The sequence below is a fragment of the Acomys russatus genome, chromosome 27 (genome assembly GCF_903995435.1).
Source record: "Acomys russatus chromosome 27, mAcoRus1.1, whole genome shotgun sequence".
Taxonomy (NCBI): Eukaryota; Metazoa; Chordata; class Mammalia; order Rodentia; family Muridae; genus Acomys; species Acomys russatus.
Genome location: NC_067163.1, coordinates 48,521,650 through 48,540,219, shown reverse-complemented (window position 1 = coordinate 48,540,219; position 18,570 = coordinate 48,521,650). Strand labels below are relative to the sequence as shown.

The following is an 18,570-nucleotide window of genomic DNA, read 5'->3' as shown; positions in this document are numbered from 1 at the left end:
CATTGCAATATGTCACAATCAGATTGGGGCAACTTGCATGTCCATCATCAAACAATTGTAATTTCCTTGTGGTGAGAGAAGTTAATATCCTACTTGGTCTTTTGAAATGTGTAATTAACTGTCATCAATCATAGTTATCTTACTGTGTTATAGAGCTCAAGAATGTATTTCTGCAAACAACGACTCCCTTCTACTTGTCCCATATTCTCTTCGCAAAACTTTCCCAGCTTCTAATGACCACTAGTGTATTCTTTACTTTTTTTCATAATTTTGTCCACTCCCATGCAATCGTGTGTATGCAATGTCTTTCTATGCATCGCTTGTTTCATTTAGCATACTATCTTCCAGTTCTAGTCATATTTGTTTAGGTGATAGAATCTCACATATTGGTGACTGAATAGCATCCTATTGTATATATATACATATTTTTATCCATTCCTTTACCCAAAACTTGAGTGTACTCTACAGCTGTCTTACTGTGAGGAATGCTATAAGCATCCTGAAAGCACAGATGTCTCTGACTCAGCACTAGAATCTGGCAATGATATGAATCCCTTTCTATTTTTCTTGAGAAATATCCATTTTTTCATAGTAAGTGCATTAATTTACATTACCTCCCCCCCAAAAAAAATGTGTGAGTTCCTTTTTCTTTGAACTGTCACAGTATTTTATCTAATTTATTTCTGTCATTTTGACACAGCCATTTGGAATGTGATCATATTTCAATGTAGTCCCAATTTACATTTTTTAAGTTATTACTAGAGTTTTCTTTCATGTGCCAGTACACATTCTTTGATAAATGTTTATTGAGGTCATTTGTTTATTTTCAGTGACTGCTTAGGGTAATTTTTCTGTTTGAGGATTTTTTTTTTTTTTTAGTACCTTGCATTTTTTTTTTTTAATTTTACCCCCTTTTCAGGTGTGTAGTTTACAAGTGTTTTCTCTGGTTCTATCATTTGCTATGCAGACTGTTAAGGTTATACATAATCTTGTCACCTTATGATCATCTTGCTTTTAGAGTTATGTCCCACACTTTCTCTACCTAGCGCCATGCTGACACTAGATCTGCTTCTGCGCATGGCAGTAGGATGGAAGTCCATGCAAGGAGACATGGGAGGTGTGGTAAAGTGTGGCCACCTTGAATTCCAGAACACACTTAAGTCTGGGCACTTTTCCATGTGTGAAACTTGCCACATTGGAGATATGGGCATCATGGTTATGACATCATTTCTCTTCTTCTCTGTGGGCTTTTTCTCTTCTCTGAGACCCAAGGAATCATCACAAGCTCCCCCATACACCTCACACATCCACAAGCTCCCCATACACCTCACACATCCACAAGCTCCCCCATACACCGCACACATCCACAAGCTCCCCATACACCTCACACATCCACAAGCTCCCCATACACCTCACACATCCACAAGCTCCCCCATACACCTCACACATCCACAAGCTCCCCCATACACCTCACACATCCACAAGCTCCCCCATACACCTCGCACATCCACAAGCTCCCCCATACACCTCGCACATCCACAAGCTCCCCCATACACCTCACACATCCACAAGCTCCCCATACACCTCACACATCCACAAGCTCCCCCATACACCTCACACATCCACAAGCTCCCCATACACCTCACACATCCACAAGCTCCCCATATACCTCACACATCCACAAGCTCCCCCATACACCTCGCACATCCACAAGCTCCCCCATACACCTCACACATCCACAAGCTCCCCCATACACCTCACACATCCACAAGCTCCCCCATACACCTCACACATCTACATGCTTTTAAAGGGTTCCAGGCTAAAATCTTGGTGGTGCACAGTTTTTGTAGGTTTTTCTGAGTATGTGAAGCAAGATATCAGCTCTATATTCTTGCTAATGGACATCTCATAAAGTCGTTCATGAAAAGTTGTTTCTTCTTACTCCTTAGATTTAGCTAAAGATTAAAGAAACATCCTTCTTCTATACCCATTTGACTCACCCCAAAGATATTAGGTGTGATTATGCACTTTTAAGAAGACTCCAGATGGCAAAAATGACCTCCATCATCTAAATATCTAGAATCCAGGTTGCTCATACATATAGAGGTAAAGAAAATCTAGAAAGTGTTAAGTTGAAACTAACATGTCAATAAATATCACATTTTTTAATGTTCCACTAGGAAATCAGAAGGTTCTAGACAGGATCCTAGTTTTCAAAGAGTTTGGGTTTACAGTATTGTTGTAGCATTTACTATTGAAAACAGGCCAGGCAGTGGCGGCACATGTCTTTGATCCATCCCAGCACTCTAGAGACAGAGGCAGGAGAGTATCTGGTCTACAGAGTGTGTTCCAGGACATCCAGGGCTATACAGAGAAGTCCTGTTAATGAAAGAAAGAAAGAAAAGAAAGAAAGAAACAAAGAAACAAAGAAGAAAAAATAGAAACAGTTTAAATTGTGTTCCACACCCCAACACCACCACCAAAGTAAAGATTTCTAGTGTGCCTCATGAAATAGTAGATCAATTTTAAGAATTAAAATTTTTCTGCTTGAGAAAAAAAACGAATCACAACTGTTTTTATGGCTATACTCTAGTTACAGTGCTACCAAAAAGCACCATTCAGTGAGATACCCAAGTGGCAGAAAGCCTCATCCTCTGTTTTGAGGGTTAAATGCTGTAAGTTCCAATTGAGAGCTTAAAATTCTATGGCTGAGAACTGATGCTAAGGACTCAGTTAAAGAACTGATACTATGCAAATAGTTATGAAGAAGGAATGGTAGTGTGCAATGGGATTAATTAAGGAATATATTTCACAGAAATAAAACCAACAAAGTCATTATTTCAAGTCATTTATATACAACTAAAATGAAATAAAACATTAACTAATGTTCTTTTTTAAAGCACCACAAAAAGTAGACCAAAACATTCTTTTTTTTTACAAATAGCTTATTTACTAAGATGTGTTATTTCAACAACAAGCTATCTAAGCACTGAAATCATTGATGTTGATTGGCTAGAATATATTATATTTCCGGGATACTGGAATAATATTCTGTAACAATTCCAGGATAATTTCTAGTTTGATGAACTTTTCACATATATTAACAGTGAAAATATTTAAAATGGTACATTTATTTGGGTCTCATGGAATGTAAGCATCATTTTCAAACATGTATGTGCAAAATACTTGTATTTTCTCATTCACTGAATCATTGAATAATTTGGAGACATAAGGATTTTTAGTCACTCACTTAGAGAAACCAAGACGCAAGCACACCATGTAATTTGGTCAAGGTGCTTAGAGTCAAGAACATCAGGTTTGATGGCAACTCTTTTACTCCAAACTGCTTGTTCACTTCATTTCATCAAGTCATAAGAATTTTTTCATTTTCTTATAAAGACATAAGAATAAAAATATATAACTTGCATAGCTTCTATGGTGATATTTTAGACAGTTTACATAGTTTTTCTTCTCACACTTTCTCAAGCTTTTCATAAAAGGACTCAGACAATTGTTCAAATGCTAGAACAACATTGTCTTCTTCATTTTCACACAGTTCACGCAAGGAAACACTACAAACAGAAGAACACACATATATACCATTATTCAACTAAGTAACATTGAGTATTACAAAACAAAACAAAAAAACCAAATGACTGACCTGAAAAAATGATGAGGTAGCACTAGCAAATTACAAGGAATGCTGATGAGAAGCAAATTTATTAACAAAATTAATTTATATAAAAATAAATAAATAATAAGACAAGGTGTCCCATTCAGTGCCTTTATTGCCAAAGAGTGATTGAAAGGCCAGCGATTCCATGTAATTTGATCCTTGCTTCCTTAGGTAGTACAGCACACATTTCTTTCTCTTACATATCTCATGAACATATGTTGTGTTTTTCTCTCCTACTGTGTCTACCATATACTGAAGCCTCCTACAGTGAAGAAAAGTTTACTTTCTTTCTCTAGGTAGGTGAGGAAAAAATGAAAGTGTGATGTAGTCAGTACAATCATGTACCTCATCTAATTCAGATGTCCTCACCTAAATGCCCAGAAACCTCTACCCATGTATATAACCTATTCCATGACAAAGGGGAATTACTATCACAGATGAACACATAGAGGATAGTGAATCTTGAATGGAGGTGATTATTCTGGATTTCCAAGGTAGGACTAATGCAATTCTCAAAAGTGCTCACGGTTGTGAAGAAGGAGAGGTCTGTTGTCAGGGTGAAATGTGAACACTTGATACGTAACCTCAACTATTAAATATCCCTAGTCTATGAGGCAGAAGGAAATTGTGAACCAAAGATGCAGGTAACCTTTCAAAGATGGAAAAGAGCCAAGGTTTTCCCCTAGAGCATCAATTTCACCCAGGGAAAGATACTTTGGACTTTTTACCTCCAGACCGATAAGATGATATATTTATATAGGTTTATATCATTGAGGGGCAAGTTGTTACATCAGCATTAAGAAACTTGTGAACAGGCATGAAGAAAGGAAGAAGAAACACACAATTGTATTAAAAGGTCACAGCATTATGAAGGTTGAGGACCACTGCTATTCCCTTCTGCTTTTACATGCCTCAAATTTAGTTTGTATATTTTTTAAAAAATCCGTATAGGCTTGATCTAGCTCTGGTCAAGGAACTAAAACAAAGAACTACTTATTAAGGATGAAATTTAATAATTTCATAATGATGAAATTTATGGACACTTGAAGTGACAAAATAAAGCACCACAGTTAAAGTGTTGAAGTGAATGTAGATTTGAGGGATAATGTAGATTTAGGACAGTGGTCATTTAACTAGGTGACATTGTATGATAGAGTCTGAGATACTGTCAGGGTGGAAGTTAATCCTAAAAATATTTTGGACTTAGTTATTATACAGAACATAAAAAAGAGGTTGTGGAGATTTGGAATTCCACAGACCCTCTGAGAAACTGAAAAGCATGTTTTGTAACAAGCTTAGTGAAACTTTTACATACCTGGATCTTAGGAAAAAAACTCACATTTTTAAATGACAATTTGATTTCTGAAAAAAAAATACTTAAGCATGCAATGTACCTGATAGATTTAATGGTAAGACCAAAATCTTTCAACAAATAGTAGGCTTCCCCTTCATGTATCCTAAACAAAAGAAAAACTGAAATTAATGAGATAAAATTATTTACTATTAATGTTTATAGCCATAAACTAGGGCTGGTTGAGCCATGGTCACAGAAGATGTTTTTTTTTTTTTCACAGTGTGTGGCTTACAATTGGACAACAGGCTGAGAATAAGTCACTTCTCAGCACTAATACCTTTTTGGAACATCTATGTCACACCACCAAGGCTCAGAGAACATTGGACCATCAAGGCTGGAGGATCTGGACCCAGGAGGGCCTGCATAAAATGCTGTACCAACCAAGGACAATGCATGCAGTTTAGACCTAGCCAATGGACAACACATTTTCCATGGTTGTAGCGAGAGAGGGGACTGCCTCTGACATGAACTCTGGTGCCCCCAATTTGGCCACTGAGGCCTAGTGGCACTCAGAGGAAAGGAAAGCAGCCTATCTGGATGAGACTTGACAGGCCGTGGTCATATGGTGGGGAAGTAGGTCTCCTTCTGTCAGAGGTCTAGGGGAGGGGAATAGGGAGAAAGAGGGAGGGATCATGGAAACAGGAAGATATAATAAGTGAGAGGATAACAATCAAGATGTAGTCTGAATAAATTATTTTTTAAAGTTAAGAGCTGGGTAGGAAGGAAGTACTGTGAAACTCTATCTTCTGGGCATGATTTGACTCATGAACTCACAACAAATAAGGTTGCCTGCACAGGGTCTGATCAAGATCGGGACCATTCATATTAGTCCTGGATGAGAAATAGGCTCACGGAACAACTAGTTCCAAAGGGAGGCACAGGGCCCTACGGGCTGAAGAAAAAGGAGAGTCATTTTTCTTCATTATTGTTGTCACTGGTGAGCTCCCTGTGCTCCAGGAGATAGCTTCATGCTCATGCAAGCAGCCCTGTTAAAACTCATTGGGTCTCAAAATTAAAGCTAAACAACATTAAAGACACAAAAAATGGCAGGCTGACTAGCTGGGGTTAGGGGATACAATTGGGAAGAGATACAAGACATGTGGGGAGACTCATGCTGCTTTACACACAGTTACAAAATTATCAGAGAGTAAGTTTTAAAAACAAACAAAATATTAACTTATTTATTCATAATAATAAACAAGCCTTAATAAACAAAAGTGTTCTAGGTTTCTGAGGAATAACCGAAACTTTTTAGACTTTAACTTAAATAAGGATTGATTAAAATTTTATGTCAACTGTTTGTTTAATTCCTTAGTGTATCTGCCTCTAGATGTATGTGTTTAGCACCTGGACCACTAACTCTCTGTCCAAGGATATTGCCCAGAATATTTCCCTAGAACTGATATCTAGTATGCTTGGCATGACAATTTCTTGAAATGAGGAAAAAACACACATACTGATCTGGCCTAATCTCACAAGGGATTCATGCTTATAGAAGTTAAGCGCATATGTGTTCAGCGGCAATTTTCTTTCTGTCCAAGTTTTATGGGCCACGAGAGTGGATCTTGAGTGTAATTGATACCTATTGTGTGCCGAATTACCTAAATAATGCTTGATCCTGCTTATACTTCTGGCAAGAAGTTAAACATTTGGAGTATAAACTGAGGTCAAGACCTAAATGCCAAACTTTTGCTGCTGAACTAGAAGTAAATTGTGTAGATTATGTCACCATTTTTGTTATCAGTCTGGAAGTGAAAATTTAGTATTCTTGGCATGACTAACCATTTCTTGGAATTATCAGGATAGAACATACCTATTGTCCTGGACTAATCCCATAAGGGATCCATGCTTATAGAAGTCAAGAGCATATGCATTAAGTGGCATTTTTCTTCCTCGATTGTCCACTCTGTCTGGCCAGAGCACTGGGGCTTGTGTGTGATTGATACCAATTGTTTTCAGGATGACCTAAACAAATACAAGTTTTTGAATGGTTATTCACATGGACAGAGGCTTACGACTTAGCACTTGTAGTTATTTCATCATCAATGCCTTTCAAGCACACTCTGTTGATAGAAGAGCAGGTACCTTTAACACACACTGAGACAGTGGATCCTAGAGAGTGGCTTAGCCCAAGCTGTGATGATGACTGTCCCCACCCCCTGCAGCAAGCTGATGGTGATGGCAAGTGCACCTGTCTTGCTGGAATGTAACAAGACTACTAGGAAAGAAAAGCTAATTGGAAAAAAAAATAAAGTCTCCTTAATAATTCAGAAAATACCTTTCCAAGTCTCAGAGAGTCTCAGAGAGGGGGATAAAACAAAAGAATAAAAAGAGTAGAGAAGGGATAAAAAAACAATAAAGAAGAAGAAAGCAAATAAGTAGCTTATTTGTCTGTGTCTGTTCATTTCTGCAAGCCCTGCCTTATATGATCAGTGGGGTTAGTGTCACTGTAATCTGGCCCCCAACTACAGTCTAGAGTGGATTGTGAGTCATGGGTAGAAGATTTGAATATTTTCATATTTATATTTCCTTATAACCCATATAATCTACACCCAAGAGAAAGTTGCACACATGTGCCAGACATTAATACCAACCCTATTTGTAGCAACAAAGAATTAAAAACATACCAAACATTGACAGAAGACAGAGTAATACATAGTTCTATATTATGACATATTGTGGTATGTGGAAAATAAATTAGAGCCTCATATCTAATGTGGATGAATCTTACAGACATAAAACTAAACATGAGAAAAGATACTTATATGAGACTATAATTAACCATTCCTTCACTTTTGGAAAATAAATCAAAAGCATAAATAAAATACCTTTTTTTTTTTTTCAGAAGATTTTTGAATTTTGGGGTAACTTCAGTGGAACACAGGAAATGAAATAAAGAAGATACTTATGTGTCCTCAGTTCACAGGGACCCACTGTGTGCCTACTCTTCATAAGCCATTTAGAATCATTAGAATGTAACATTGAACCACAATAAATAATACAAGCGAAAATTTAAGAGACTAAAAATTATGCTGTGGGGCATGGTGGCACATATCTGTAATTCCAGCACTCTGGGATGCAGAGGCAGGTAGATCTCTGTGAGTTCCAGGCCAGCCTGGTTTACAAAGTGTGTTCAGGATAGCCAAGACTCCTCAGAGAAACCTTGTCTCAAAACAAAAAAAAAAAAAAAAAAAAAAAAAAAAAAAGCAAAACAACAACAAAATGCTAGTAAGACAAATATACATAAAGTGAAATGGGCCAAGCAAAAAAAAATAGACTCTAATCAACTAATATGAATCAAAATACCTATGCCAGTTGCTTCAAAAATGGAAGAAAGAGAAGCAGAAACTGTTTCATTGAACTCTGTGGGCAACAAGCATGAGTGGGAATGAATTCTAGTATACGCCTAGGTCTCTTCTAATTGACCCTGTCTTTGCAGCAATGGAAAACAGATTTTCTTGTCTATTCTCATTGTATCACCACCCCTCAGAATTACTATGGAAATATTATATGTAAAAAGGAAATAAAAATGATTGTTACATTTCTTAAATTGAGTCAACTACATAATACATGGAAAGGGGAATTATTATGCTCTCCCCCTCTCTTTCCTCTTCCTCCTTCTCCTCCTTTTTTTCATGAAAGAGGACCACACTGTAGCCCTGCCTGAAGCTCATTATGTAATTCTTAAATTTCTAGAACTCTTCCTCTTGGGAAAGGAAAACTATAGTGCTTAAATTTTAATTATTTTCTCAGTCTCTTGCCTACCAGTTAGTTGCTTAAAGATATCCATACCAATTAAAAAAAAAGAAATCAAAACTTTAAAAATTTACTTTTCTTTCTATGAGAAGTATATTTTTCCATCATCTATATGCTGCTGGAGTTCCACAGTGTCAGTAGCATCTAACATAAGACACCACTCACCATGGAACAAAAGCCCCCACAGAGACTAACTAATAAACATCACTTTTTACTTACATCATTTGCAACTTCTGGATGAAGCAAATCCACATCAAAGTTTCCAGACAGACAGACAAATGGTGAGACTGCCCCCCTTCCTTCCATGCAGTTCATCAAGTGAGACACAAGTGGAGAGTCTTCACATTCCTTGCCTGTGAATTCTGAACAGAATAAGTTGAGATAGATCCATTCTTTTTTAAATTCTTGTTATTTGAGCTTCTTGTTTGTTTGCTGGTTTGTATGTTTGAGACAAGGTCTCATTATGCATCACTAAGAGGCCTAGAATTCTCTTTATAAGGCCAGGTTGATTATAGTGGTCCTCCTGCCTCTGAATGCTGGAATTAAGGCAGGCTCCACCATGCCTGGAAGATTCATTTTTAGATCCAGCCACAGTGACAAGCCTTATTTCCTTGCATAAGAGATAAGCCATGCTAATAGGGAAGTCATTGAACCTAGAGGGGACCATATCATAATGAAGACTGAATTGGTATACCATATACAGCCTAGCAAGTTTGTGATGGGTATACAGCTAGTATCACTATTGCAAAATATGTACTACAACTTTTGATCAGTCAAAAGTTAATTGAACTAGAAATTTATCTAAATCTCTTACATTTAGAAAAATTTCCCCCACTGAATTCATACTTAGCCTTAGAATCCTCTCAGACATAGGGTTCTCTCCAGACAGGTACTAACAATGAGCAACTTTGCTTAGCTTTCCTGATCAGACAAGACTGGGCATGGTCAGAGTGGTGTGGGAGTAGACTAAATATGGTATTCTAAGTGTCTGCTAACAGTAGGTTTGGAAATGGTTATAAGAATATGTATATTACCCATTGCTATTTTTAAAATACTCTAGGTCATAGAATCAAGGTAGATTCTGGTGTGTCACTGAGGCAGAGTACCCACCTGCTCCCATTTCACATGCCCTATGAGCTGTGTGCTCACCATCACTACCTGCTCTTGTTCATGCTGCCCCTACATTTTAAAGTCCAAGAGGATACAGACTCCACTTCCTTGAATTTCCCTAATTGAAGATGTTAAGGTACAGCGAATCACAGACATTTCTCCCTAACCCATAACCCTAAGCACTATATCAGGCTGTGGCTTTTGTTTCCTGTTTATTATCTCTTAGAAGACTTCCATCTATTGGTTATGGATAAGAACAATAAAAGCAAACCATTTTACCATTATACTAATCCCTACTTCAGGATATTGATGTGCACTAATCATTTAAATGTAATCATCTGAAGTTCAATAATACTAAATGATACTATTCTCTATCTTAAGTACATTGATAAAGCAAGGACATGATTACTGCATCGCTTGCCCTAATTCCAGAGGTAAGAATTAGCATAGTCAGGGAATCTACCCAAGTCTGTAACAAGCAACATCAAGCCTCTCCCAAAAAGTACTCATAGAATTCCTCCTGTTTCTCTTGTCTTGGACACCCTTGCTTAGTCTTCTAGAACTAACCCCTGAGTCAGCCCTCAATCAAAACTGTTTTAAATGATTCAGTTTTGTATTAGTTTTATTCCCCACTGCCTTTTTAACTGTCAATCACCAACTTCCTTCCTTTTTTAAGCAGAAAGAACCAAATTATTCTAAGGCAGGCTGACCTTTCTAGAGTGTCAGCCTTCAGAGATAAACATAGTACAATTGGAGCCCTGCCACTGACCTGCATCCCTAACATCCATCTGAAATGTCCATGGATAAGATTACTACTAAATTGCCCCATGGTGGAACTAAAATATACTTACCAATTTTTGACAAGGGGAGTTGATACTCCTGTTTCATATCAGCCAATTGGGACACAATTAGCAGAAAAGAAGCAAAGTCCTCTGACACTTGCATGTTGTACTCAAGCAAGGCGTCTCTGAAGTCCTCAGGGAGATCATCAAGGAACACCTAGAACCAAAGGGTTTTCAGAGAGAGTTCAATCCAGGCCTCAAAACCAGAATAATAAAACCACATAGTATATTCTGGTGTTTTCAATAAAGCCAGTTTTTTTTTCTTTTCTTGGTTGAACTCAGATTTAAATTTTGTTTCTTATTTTCACTTGTAAAAATAAATATTCTACTCATAACATTTATTCTGAAGCAACTGAATCAAAAGGACTTTTTTAAAATTAGAAGAGTGACCTCAGATGCCTTTGGACTCATGAGTCATTTGAAAGGATCTAGGGACAACTTTGCAGAGCAAGGGAGATAAAACATATTTGCAGGCTTGGAATAGACTGCCTCTAGTTGAGAGGTTTTCAAACCCTCACTTGTAGTTGCTATGCTAACACTGTTAAATATTTTCAATCTGAACACATGAAAGTTCTCTATCTCTACTTTTCTTTTTTCTTTTTGTAGTTTTTTTTTAAATATAGTAAACTACAACAAAGAAAGCATACCCTGACAAAACACCTTCATTTAAGACCTTTGGACTTGAGTAACTGTGAAGAAAAGAATTCTGCCTTTGTCAGCCATGCCATCACTGCTATATCAGAAACTCACATTATCATATGATGAAAAGACCCAACTCAAAGCACCAAAAAGATAAGGGGTGCTACAATTGATCCCATGCATATAAATGCAACTGTTTTAATTAAATAGACAAATGCACCATTTCCAAATTGACCAAGCCAGATGAAAATACTAAAGTTGAAAAACTGTTTTAAAGATTTACACTCTAGGAGTTAAAGGACAGTTTCCCAGATGACTTGGCAACACTTTCCGACAGATTGCACTGTGACATACAGTCATAACTCCAGACACACACTCAACAGTCTGGGTGGCTTTTAGACTTAAATATATAATTACCTACACTGTGTAATATGTGCAGATGCTTTCCATTGCATTTTTTTGAAGTAAGGTCTCTCACCATATCTGTACTTCTTCATTAGGCTATCTGGCCCCACAGAGGTCCAAGAATACATGCCTTTGCCTCTTCAGCTCTTGGAACACAATGTGTTTCACTAGGCACATCTCACCAACTAAGACACCTTCCCATCCCCGTACACCTGTTCATTAATGCTTTACTTTGATGCAACCAACTAAAGACATGAATGTACTTTCATCCTATTTATCCTTAAGGCATGTAAACTTGGAATAGATTCACAGGAGGACTTTTGAATTACAGATAAATGTTACAGTTTCCAAAATGAGCAGAGTAGTGTATAAAATACAATAACTATCCTATATTGATAAAATCCTATTACTGCTGAGATGTTTTTCATGGAAACTGTGTACTATTATTAAGTCATTTTAATAGAAGGTTTCACCTTTGATTGACAAAACTTGATGTTAGCATCTTGGAACTTGGCTGGAATATATCTTCTTCCAAAAAGATGTGCCAATACTAAAACCAGATTTTCCATTATATCCTCAGAAAAGCGTTTTGGATCTGTACAAAACATATGTTTCATGTCACATGTGTAAAAAGGGATTATATAATTTTTCACATTTAAATTAAATGTTGTGGTTTATTTCATAGCAAGTGTAGATGATCTTCAGCTGCAGGTGTTTCTCCTCTAAGCATTTTTAGTTCCAATTTTACCTTCAATAATATCCTTGACTTTCCAACTACAAATTACCTAATGCTCTCATATAGCCTTTGATCACTTTGACCCATCTCCCAGTGAATGACCAAATTTATGTTGTCTCTCGTGGTTAGTGTTCTATTGCTGTGAAGAGACACAACAACTATGGCAGCTATTATAAAAGAAAGCATTTAATTGGGCCTTGTTTATAGTTTCAGAGAGTTATTCCATTATCGACATGGCAAGAAGCATGATTGTCACAGACATAAGGACAAGGCATGGAGGCTTTGCTTAGCAAAGTTTCAAAGACATAGACTGCCCAGCATGATCCTTAGACATCCAAAACAGTTGTTGAAGCTTTGCTTGACAAAATTCCAATGATCACAGGCTGATCACTACTGCTCTCAAATATTATGTATAGTCCAGGTGTAATTTGCCTAAAAACTACTTGGAATTTTATTTTTTCTTCCTAAAACCATCTTTCTCTCTAGTTCCCAGCCCTATTGAAATTTACACTGGAAAACTTTTCCCCCAAAAAAAATGTTGAAAGAAGGCATCTGGCCAAGGTGTTAAACAATGAGTCTTCACATTGATTTTTTAGGACAGCCAAGCAGAAACTTCTTGAAAGAAAGTTAGGACTTTGATATAACAGTACCCATCTAGATACTGTTAGCTGTAGAAAAGTTTCTTTAGAATTTGTTTTGAGAGCTATAGAAGGTGGGCTTGGAATGTCATGCTTTACAGATATTTTGCAATAGAACCCCTTAGCAGTTAGCCTAGGCTCGGATAAAGACATCTATTGGTTTGGGACTGGGTGTAAAAGTTTTTTGTGTTAAAAGCATTTGGTTTCAAGCTATGTTGCTATGGCAATCATGTAAACTTGATGGTTTCAGCCTGGGGAAACTTATGAATAAACTTTCATGAGTATTGTTTAAGAAATAATAATTAGGTCGTGCTGACCACTTCTTGTAAATTTACTGATTTTTGCTGTATGTATTATTGAAAGTTATATATAACTGCTTATATTTCTTTGGTAGATTATGTTCTTGATATGTTGATTTTTTTTCAAGGCTCTATGGAATGTAAAAGGTGAGAAAATCATGATTAATCTGTAATGAAAAAACTGAATTTCACTTTAAATAAAGTACTGGGGTTGGCCCAAGGAGACAAGGAAAAAACAGAAGAAAAAGTTCTATGGGCTACAAGACCTTTCAGTTTGCACCACATTTATGTATGGGACAATATTTATTTTCTCTTCCATTCCTCAACGTCTCCTCAACAACTAGTTCCTTTTGCTAGTTGTTCAACCAAATAGTTGATTTCCCTTAACCAGCTGTTCACTGTCTGCTCAATTTTCCCTACCTAAGAACCACCAAGACTCTCCCTTCTATCTCTGATCTTGCAACGGGTCTGTGAGACATGGTAACAGTCAGGGAGACATGGTGCTGGAGAAGCAGTTAAGGGTTATACACCAGAATCATACAGGATCAGAAAGAGAGTCACTGGGCCTGGCTTGAGCTTTCAAAACTTCAAAGCCCAGCCCTAGTGACACACTTCCCCAAGAAGGCCACACCTACTCCAACAAGGTGGCATATCATAATCCTTCTCAAGTAGTTCCATGTCTGAATGACCATGCATTCAAACATATGAGCCTGTAGGGGCCATTTCTATTTAAACCACCATGTAGATCCTGATACTTTAACTGCTGTTTGCCAGGCTAATGAGGAGCTGCATTGTATCCATCTGCAGCATTTAATAATTTAGACACTGCTCACCACTGCAGTGTCTTTTCCCCCATACACCTATGGATATTGGTGAACAAAATATCCATAAAATTCTGCTGTTATAATTTAAAATCCTTACCACTGTTCTGATAAAAAGAACTTCACATCAACTTCCTAAATTATTGTAAATTTAATCAAAATATATAATATTTTAAACAAATGCTTTTCAAAGTTTAAGATGTGAGTTTGAAATAAATTCTCTAATATGGATATATTTAAATCTTTCTTAGTTACATTTTTTCATTTATTCTACTATATGAATCTATTCCTTTTCATATTGAATTTAAATCAAGCATTGATTTTTTTTAAGTTCAAAACATCAGTATTATCACATCTATATCATGTACTCAATTAACTCAAGTAATTTAAAAGTCCTTTCTTGACAATTAGAAAAGACTGAGTTGATAATATGGCAAATGAATCACCTAATTCCTCTTACCTCCCTGCTTTGAAACATTCTCCTTTCTTCTTCCTTATTCCCTGTGCCTTTATATGTCTTAAAATTCAATTTATTAGTTATTTTATGGTACTTCAAAGGGGCTTTTGAAACCTCAAACCCCACCCCAAGTGACACACTTCCACCAAAAAGGGCACACTGCCTAATCCTTTCAATTAGTGCCATTTCCTGCTGATCAGGTATCAAATCTATGAGCCTCTAGGTTTCAAACCACCATATTTTACTTCTTGGTCCTTTAGCTATGTCATAATGCAATATGAATTTAGTCCAACTTCAAAAGTTCCCATAGTCTATTGCAGTCTCACCATTGATCCAGAACTTTACTCTCTGACATATTTTTTGGGTAAGAACAGAAAATTCTTTGCCAAAATATCACAAAAACAATCTCTAGGACACTTACTAATACTCTTCTCCTCTGAAACCTGATGAGCTGGGCTGTCATAATCTACCTTGCTCTCGTACCACCATCCTCCCTGCTCCTACTAGTATGGCCCTATTAGACCCACTTAAAATGCTCAACAACTTCCCTAGTCCAAATCCCACGTTTCACTCACAAGCAGCATAATCAGGCCTGACAAAGCAATACCACACTTCTGGTACCAATTTCCGTCTTGGTTACTGTTCTATTGTTGGGAAAAGACATCACGACCATGACAACTTTTATAAAAGAAAGCATTTAATTGGGACTTCCTTATATTTCCATAGGTCTAATATGTTATCATTATGGTGGGGAGTATGGTGACACTCAGGCAGACGTTGTACAGTAGAGTTCTACATCAGATCCACAGCAGGAAGAGAGAGACTCTAAACTTGGAAACATCAAAGCCCACTTCCCAGTGGCATACTTCCTACAACAAGGCTACACCTCCTAATCCTTTCAGATAGTGCCACTATCTGGTGAGTGAGCCTATGGAGGTCATTCTCATTCAAACCATCACAGCCTGTCTCACCTATTCAACAATCGCTTGTGACATCTCAATGCCTAACAACAAAATATCCAAAACTAAACTCAAAGATAACCTGCCTCCACTCAGACAGAGCCACAGTTCCCTTGAGTCACTGCATTCCAGCTACACAACCACACTTTCAGTTGCCTGAAATTATTTCTTTTAATATGAATTTTAACTATGGGTTGTCATGAAAAGCAAAGCATTTCCATCACCTAGTGACAGAATACCAAGTGAGAGACATTGAAGCTACCATGTACTGGGTAATAACACAATATTAAGCACAAGTATTATAAGAAGTCAACATTTATTTCAGAGATACTCTGCAAAGAATTTATTTTGAAACCTAAAATTCAAAGATTTTTTTCCATAAAAAACTGTATGGGATTTATTTTTAAATATTTTGTGCAAAATGGACTAAAATTAATATGTATCATTTGACATAATTACATAATTAATTCAATATCAGTTACTGACCTATACTATATAATTATGTGCAAAGACCATAGTGTTGCACATATGTTCACACATGTTAACAGTGATCATCTGTGCATAGAATTTTGAATTTTATATTTTAACAATGCTTTCTTATGCTGTTATTGAAAACTGATCATATGTTATATTTAATTACAAGAAAATGTTTTATAATTATTGTATAGTATTCAATGTGTTCTGAATCCTAGTGGCAATGCACTTTTCAAGTTATGACTTGCAATAGTAAATATTTTAAAATCATTTTCACAAAATAGAACCTCTATTAATAATTAACTTCATTTTATCTTATTTGGAAACCTACAATTTGTATATATAATTATCATATTCATTTTTATTGTTCAACTTTTAGTTTAAATGCATAATAATAAGACTTGCAAGCATACATTTTTATACTTAACTGATACTCTCTTATGTGACTGTTGAATAAATGTTTTTTGAAGTAATATTTTTCAATAAATCTGTTAATTTTTCCCAAAATGGTAAGAATATATATTTTTATATTTTATATGTAATACATATTTGTTTTTATATATGATTTATATATATATGTAAAAATACATATTACATATATCTATAACATTATATTAATATAATTTTGATGAAACACAGACACACAGACAACCCAGTCCTCAAACTTACCTCTACTAGTTGGCTGACAAAGTTTATGGAAAAGACCTTTTACAAGAAAGCTGACAAAAACCAAATTAGATGGTTCATGATAATGTAAATGTGATACAAGGCCAGCAAACCCTGTAGGATTGCCTTCTTGATCTATATATCCCTAAAAAAACAAAAATAATTTGTTAGTTTGGCTCAACGCACAGAAATACTGACAAGTATATTATTCATTGTCATTTTAAATAGTACATAATGTTAATAAGATGATAACTATTAACTGGCTCAACTTTAATAATCACATTAATTACAAGTAATAGTACTCATGAGTATTGTCTTCTAAAGATCACAATAATCCAATGTGGTTAAAAACAATAATCTAGGGATGGAGAGATAGTTCAGCAGTGAGGAGCACTTCCTGTTCTTCCAGAGCACCTGAGCTCAGTTTTCCAGAATCCACACAAGCAGAGACAGAGGAAAGGGAGAGAGGAAGGGAGAAAGAGAGAGAGGGAAGGAGGGAGGGAGAGAGAGAGAGAGAGAGAGAGAGAGAGAGAGAGAGAGAGAGAGAGAGAGAGAGAGAAATTGGCTCCTACCTCTTTCACCAGGAACTGCAAACAGTATAAGAAGTAAAGCTTTAATGTCTCTGTGGTTCGGGGTTTTTTGAAGGATAACAATGAGTGTTTCAGCACTGACAGTGCCTGCAAAGACAAGCATGTTGATTTAGCAGCGTTAACTGAATGAAATTTCTTTAAAAGAAATAAAATAGGTTAAATTACATATCACACAGTATAGATATATCACATACCATATATATATGTGTTTGTGTGACATATCTACATATGTGACATACATATCTATATATATGAGATACCACATATATGATGAAATATATATTCACTATATATAATATATACATATGTATATGTGCATATATGTGTATATATTATATATAGTGAATTTTAAGGTCTGTACCCTTAAAGTGTAGTGAAACATTGTATGTGCCCCCTTTACTACCAAATGCTGTCTCCCCTGAGTGCAGCACACAAGGAAAAAAGGGGTGGCTCCTTTTGTGTCCTTGGTCACCCGCTATATAGGATATGAATAATATCATAAAACACAGCATCATTATACACAATTCAATTAGATTTAATGCAGTTTCTTTAATTATATAGCACATCATCTAACTTAGCACATATTTCCTTTAACACACAAAAGAGAACTGTGGCAGTTTGAGTGAGACTGACTTCATAGGTTCATATGCTTGACTACTTGTTCCCTAGTTTATGGAACTGCTTGGAAAGCTTGGGAAGTGTCAGCTTTAAGTTGTTAAAGTCCCATGACATTTCCAATTAGCTCTCTGGCTGTACCCTGGCATGCAGTCTCAGGATGTGAGCTCTGGCCACTACTCCAGTGCCTGCCTCCCTTCCCTGCTTCTGCCCTGATGGTCTAGATTCTAAAGTCTGGAGTAATCTGCTGTTCCTTGCTTTGGTCATGGCCACATTACATCAACAGAAAAGTGACTAAGATAAGCACATAAAACCAAACTGTAATAAACAAAACTTTTTCCAAACAATCTGAGAATCAAGGACACTGCAGTTTTAGAGACCGCAGTCTTGTAGAGGGGGAAAGGCTAGGCATATTATTCTGTATCTGCAATATTAGTGACAAAGAAGTAGAGGAGTTTGGCTAAAGCCAAAAAAAAAGTGAAAATATTGTTTTGTTTTCAGTGCCATGCAGCATCGTTGTGTGTGTGCAGCAT

General features: G+C 36.4%; 1 protein-coding gene across 1 annotated transcript in view; it reads right to left on the bottom strand.

Annotated features, from left to right (window-relative positions):
• Window positions 1-2,849: 2,849 nt before the first annotated feature.
• Ddx60 (DExD/H-box helicase 60) overlaps window positions 2,850-18,570 on the bottom strand; it is a 94,054-nt gene continuing 78,333 nt past the window's right edge. The window contains 8 exon segments of the mRNA XM_051169803.1: window positions 2,850-3,572; window positions 5,071-5,133; window positions 6,844-6,995; window positions 9,006-9,148; window positions 10,748-10,895; window positions 12,256-12,377; window positions 16,836-16,977; window positions 17,405-17,509. Of these exon segments, the coding sequence (XP_051025760.1) occupies window positions 3,473-3,572; window positions 5,071-5,133; window positions 6,844-6,995; window positions 9,006-9,148; window positions 10,748-10,895; window positions 12,256-12,377; window positions 16,836-16,977; window positions 17,405-17,509 (975 nt within the window). The 3' untranslated portion in view covers window positions 2,850-3,472.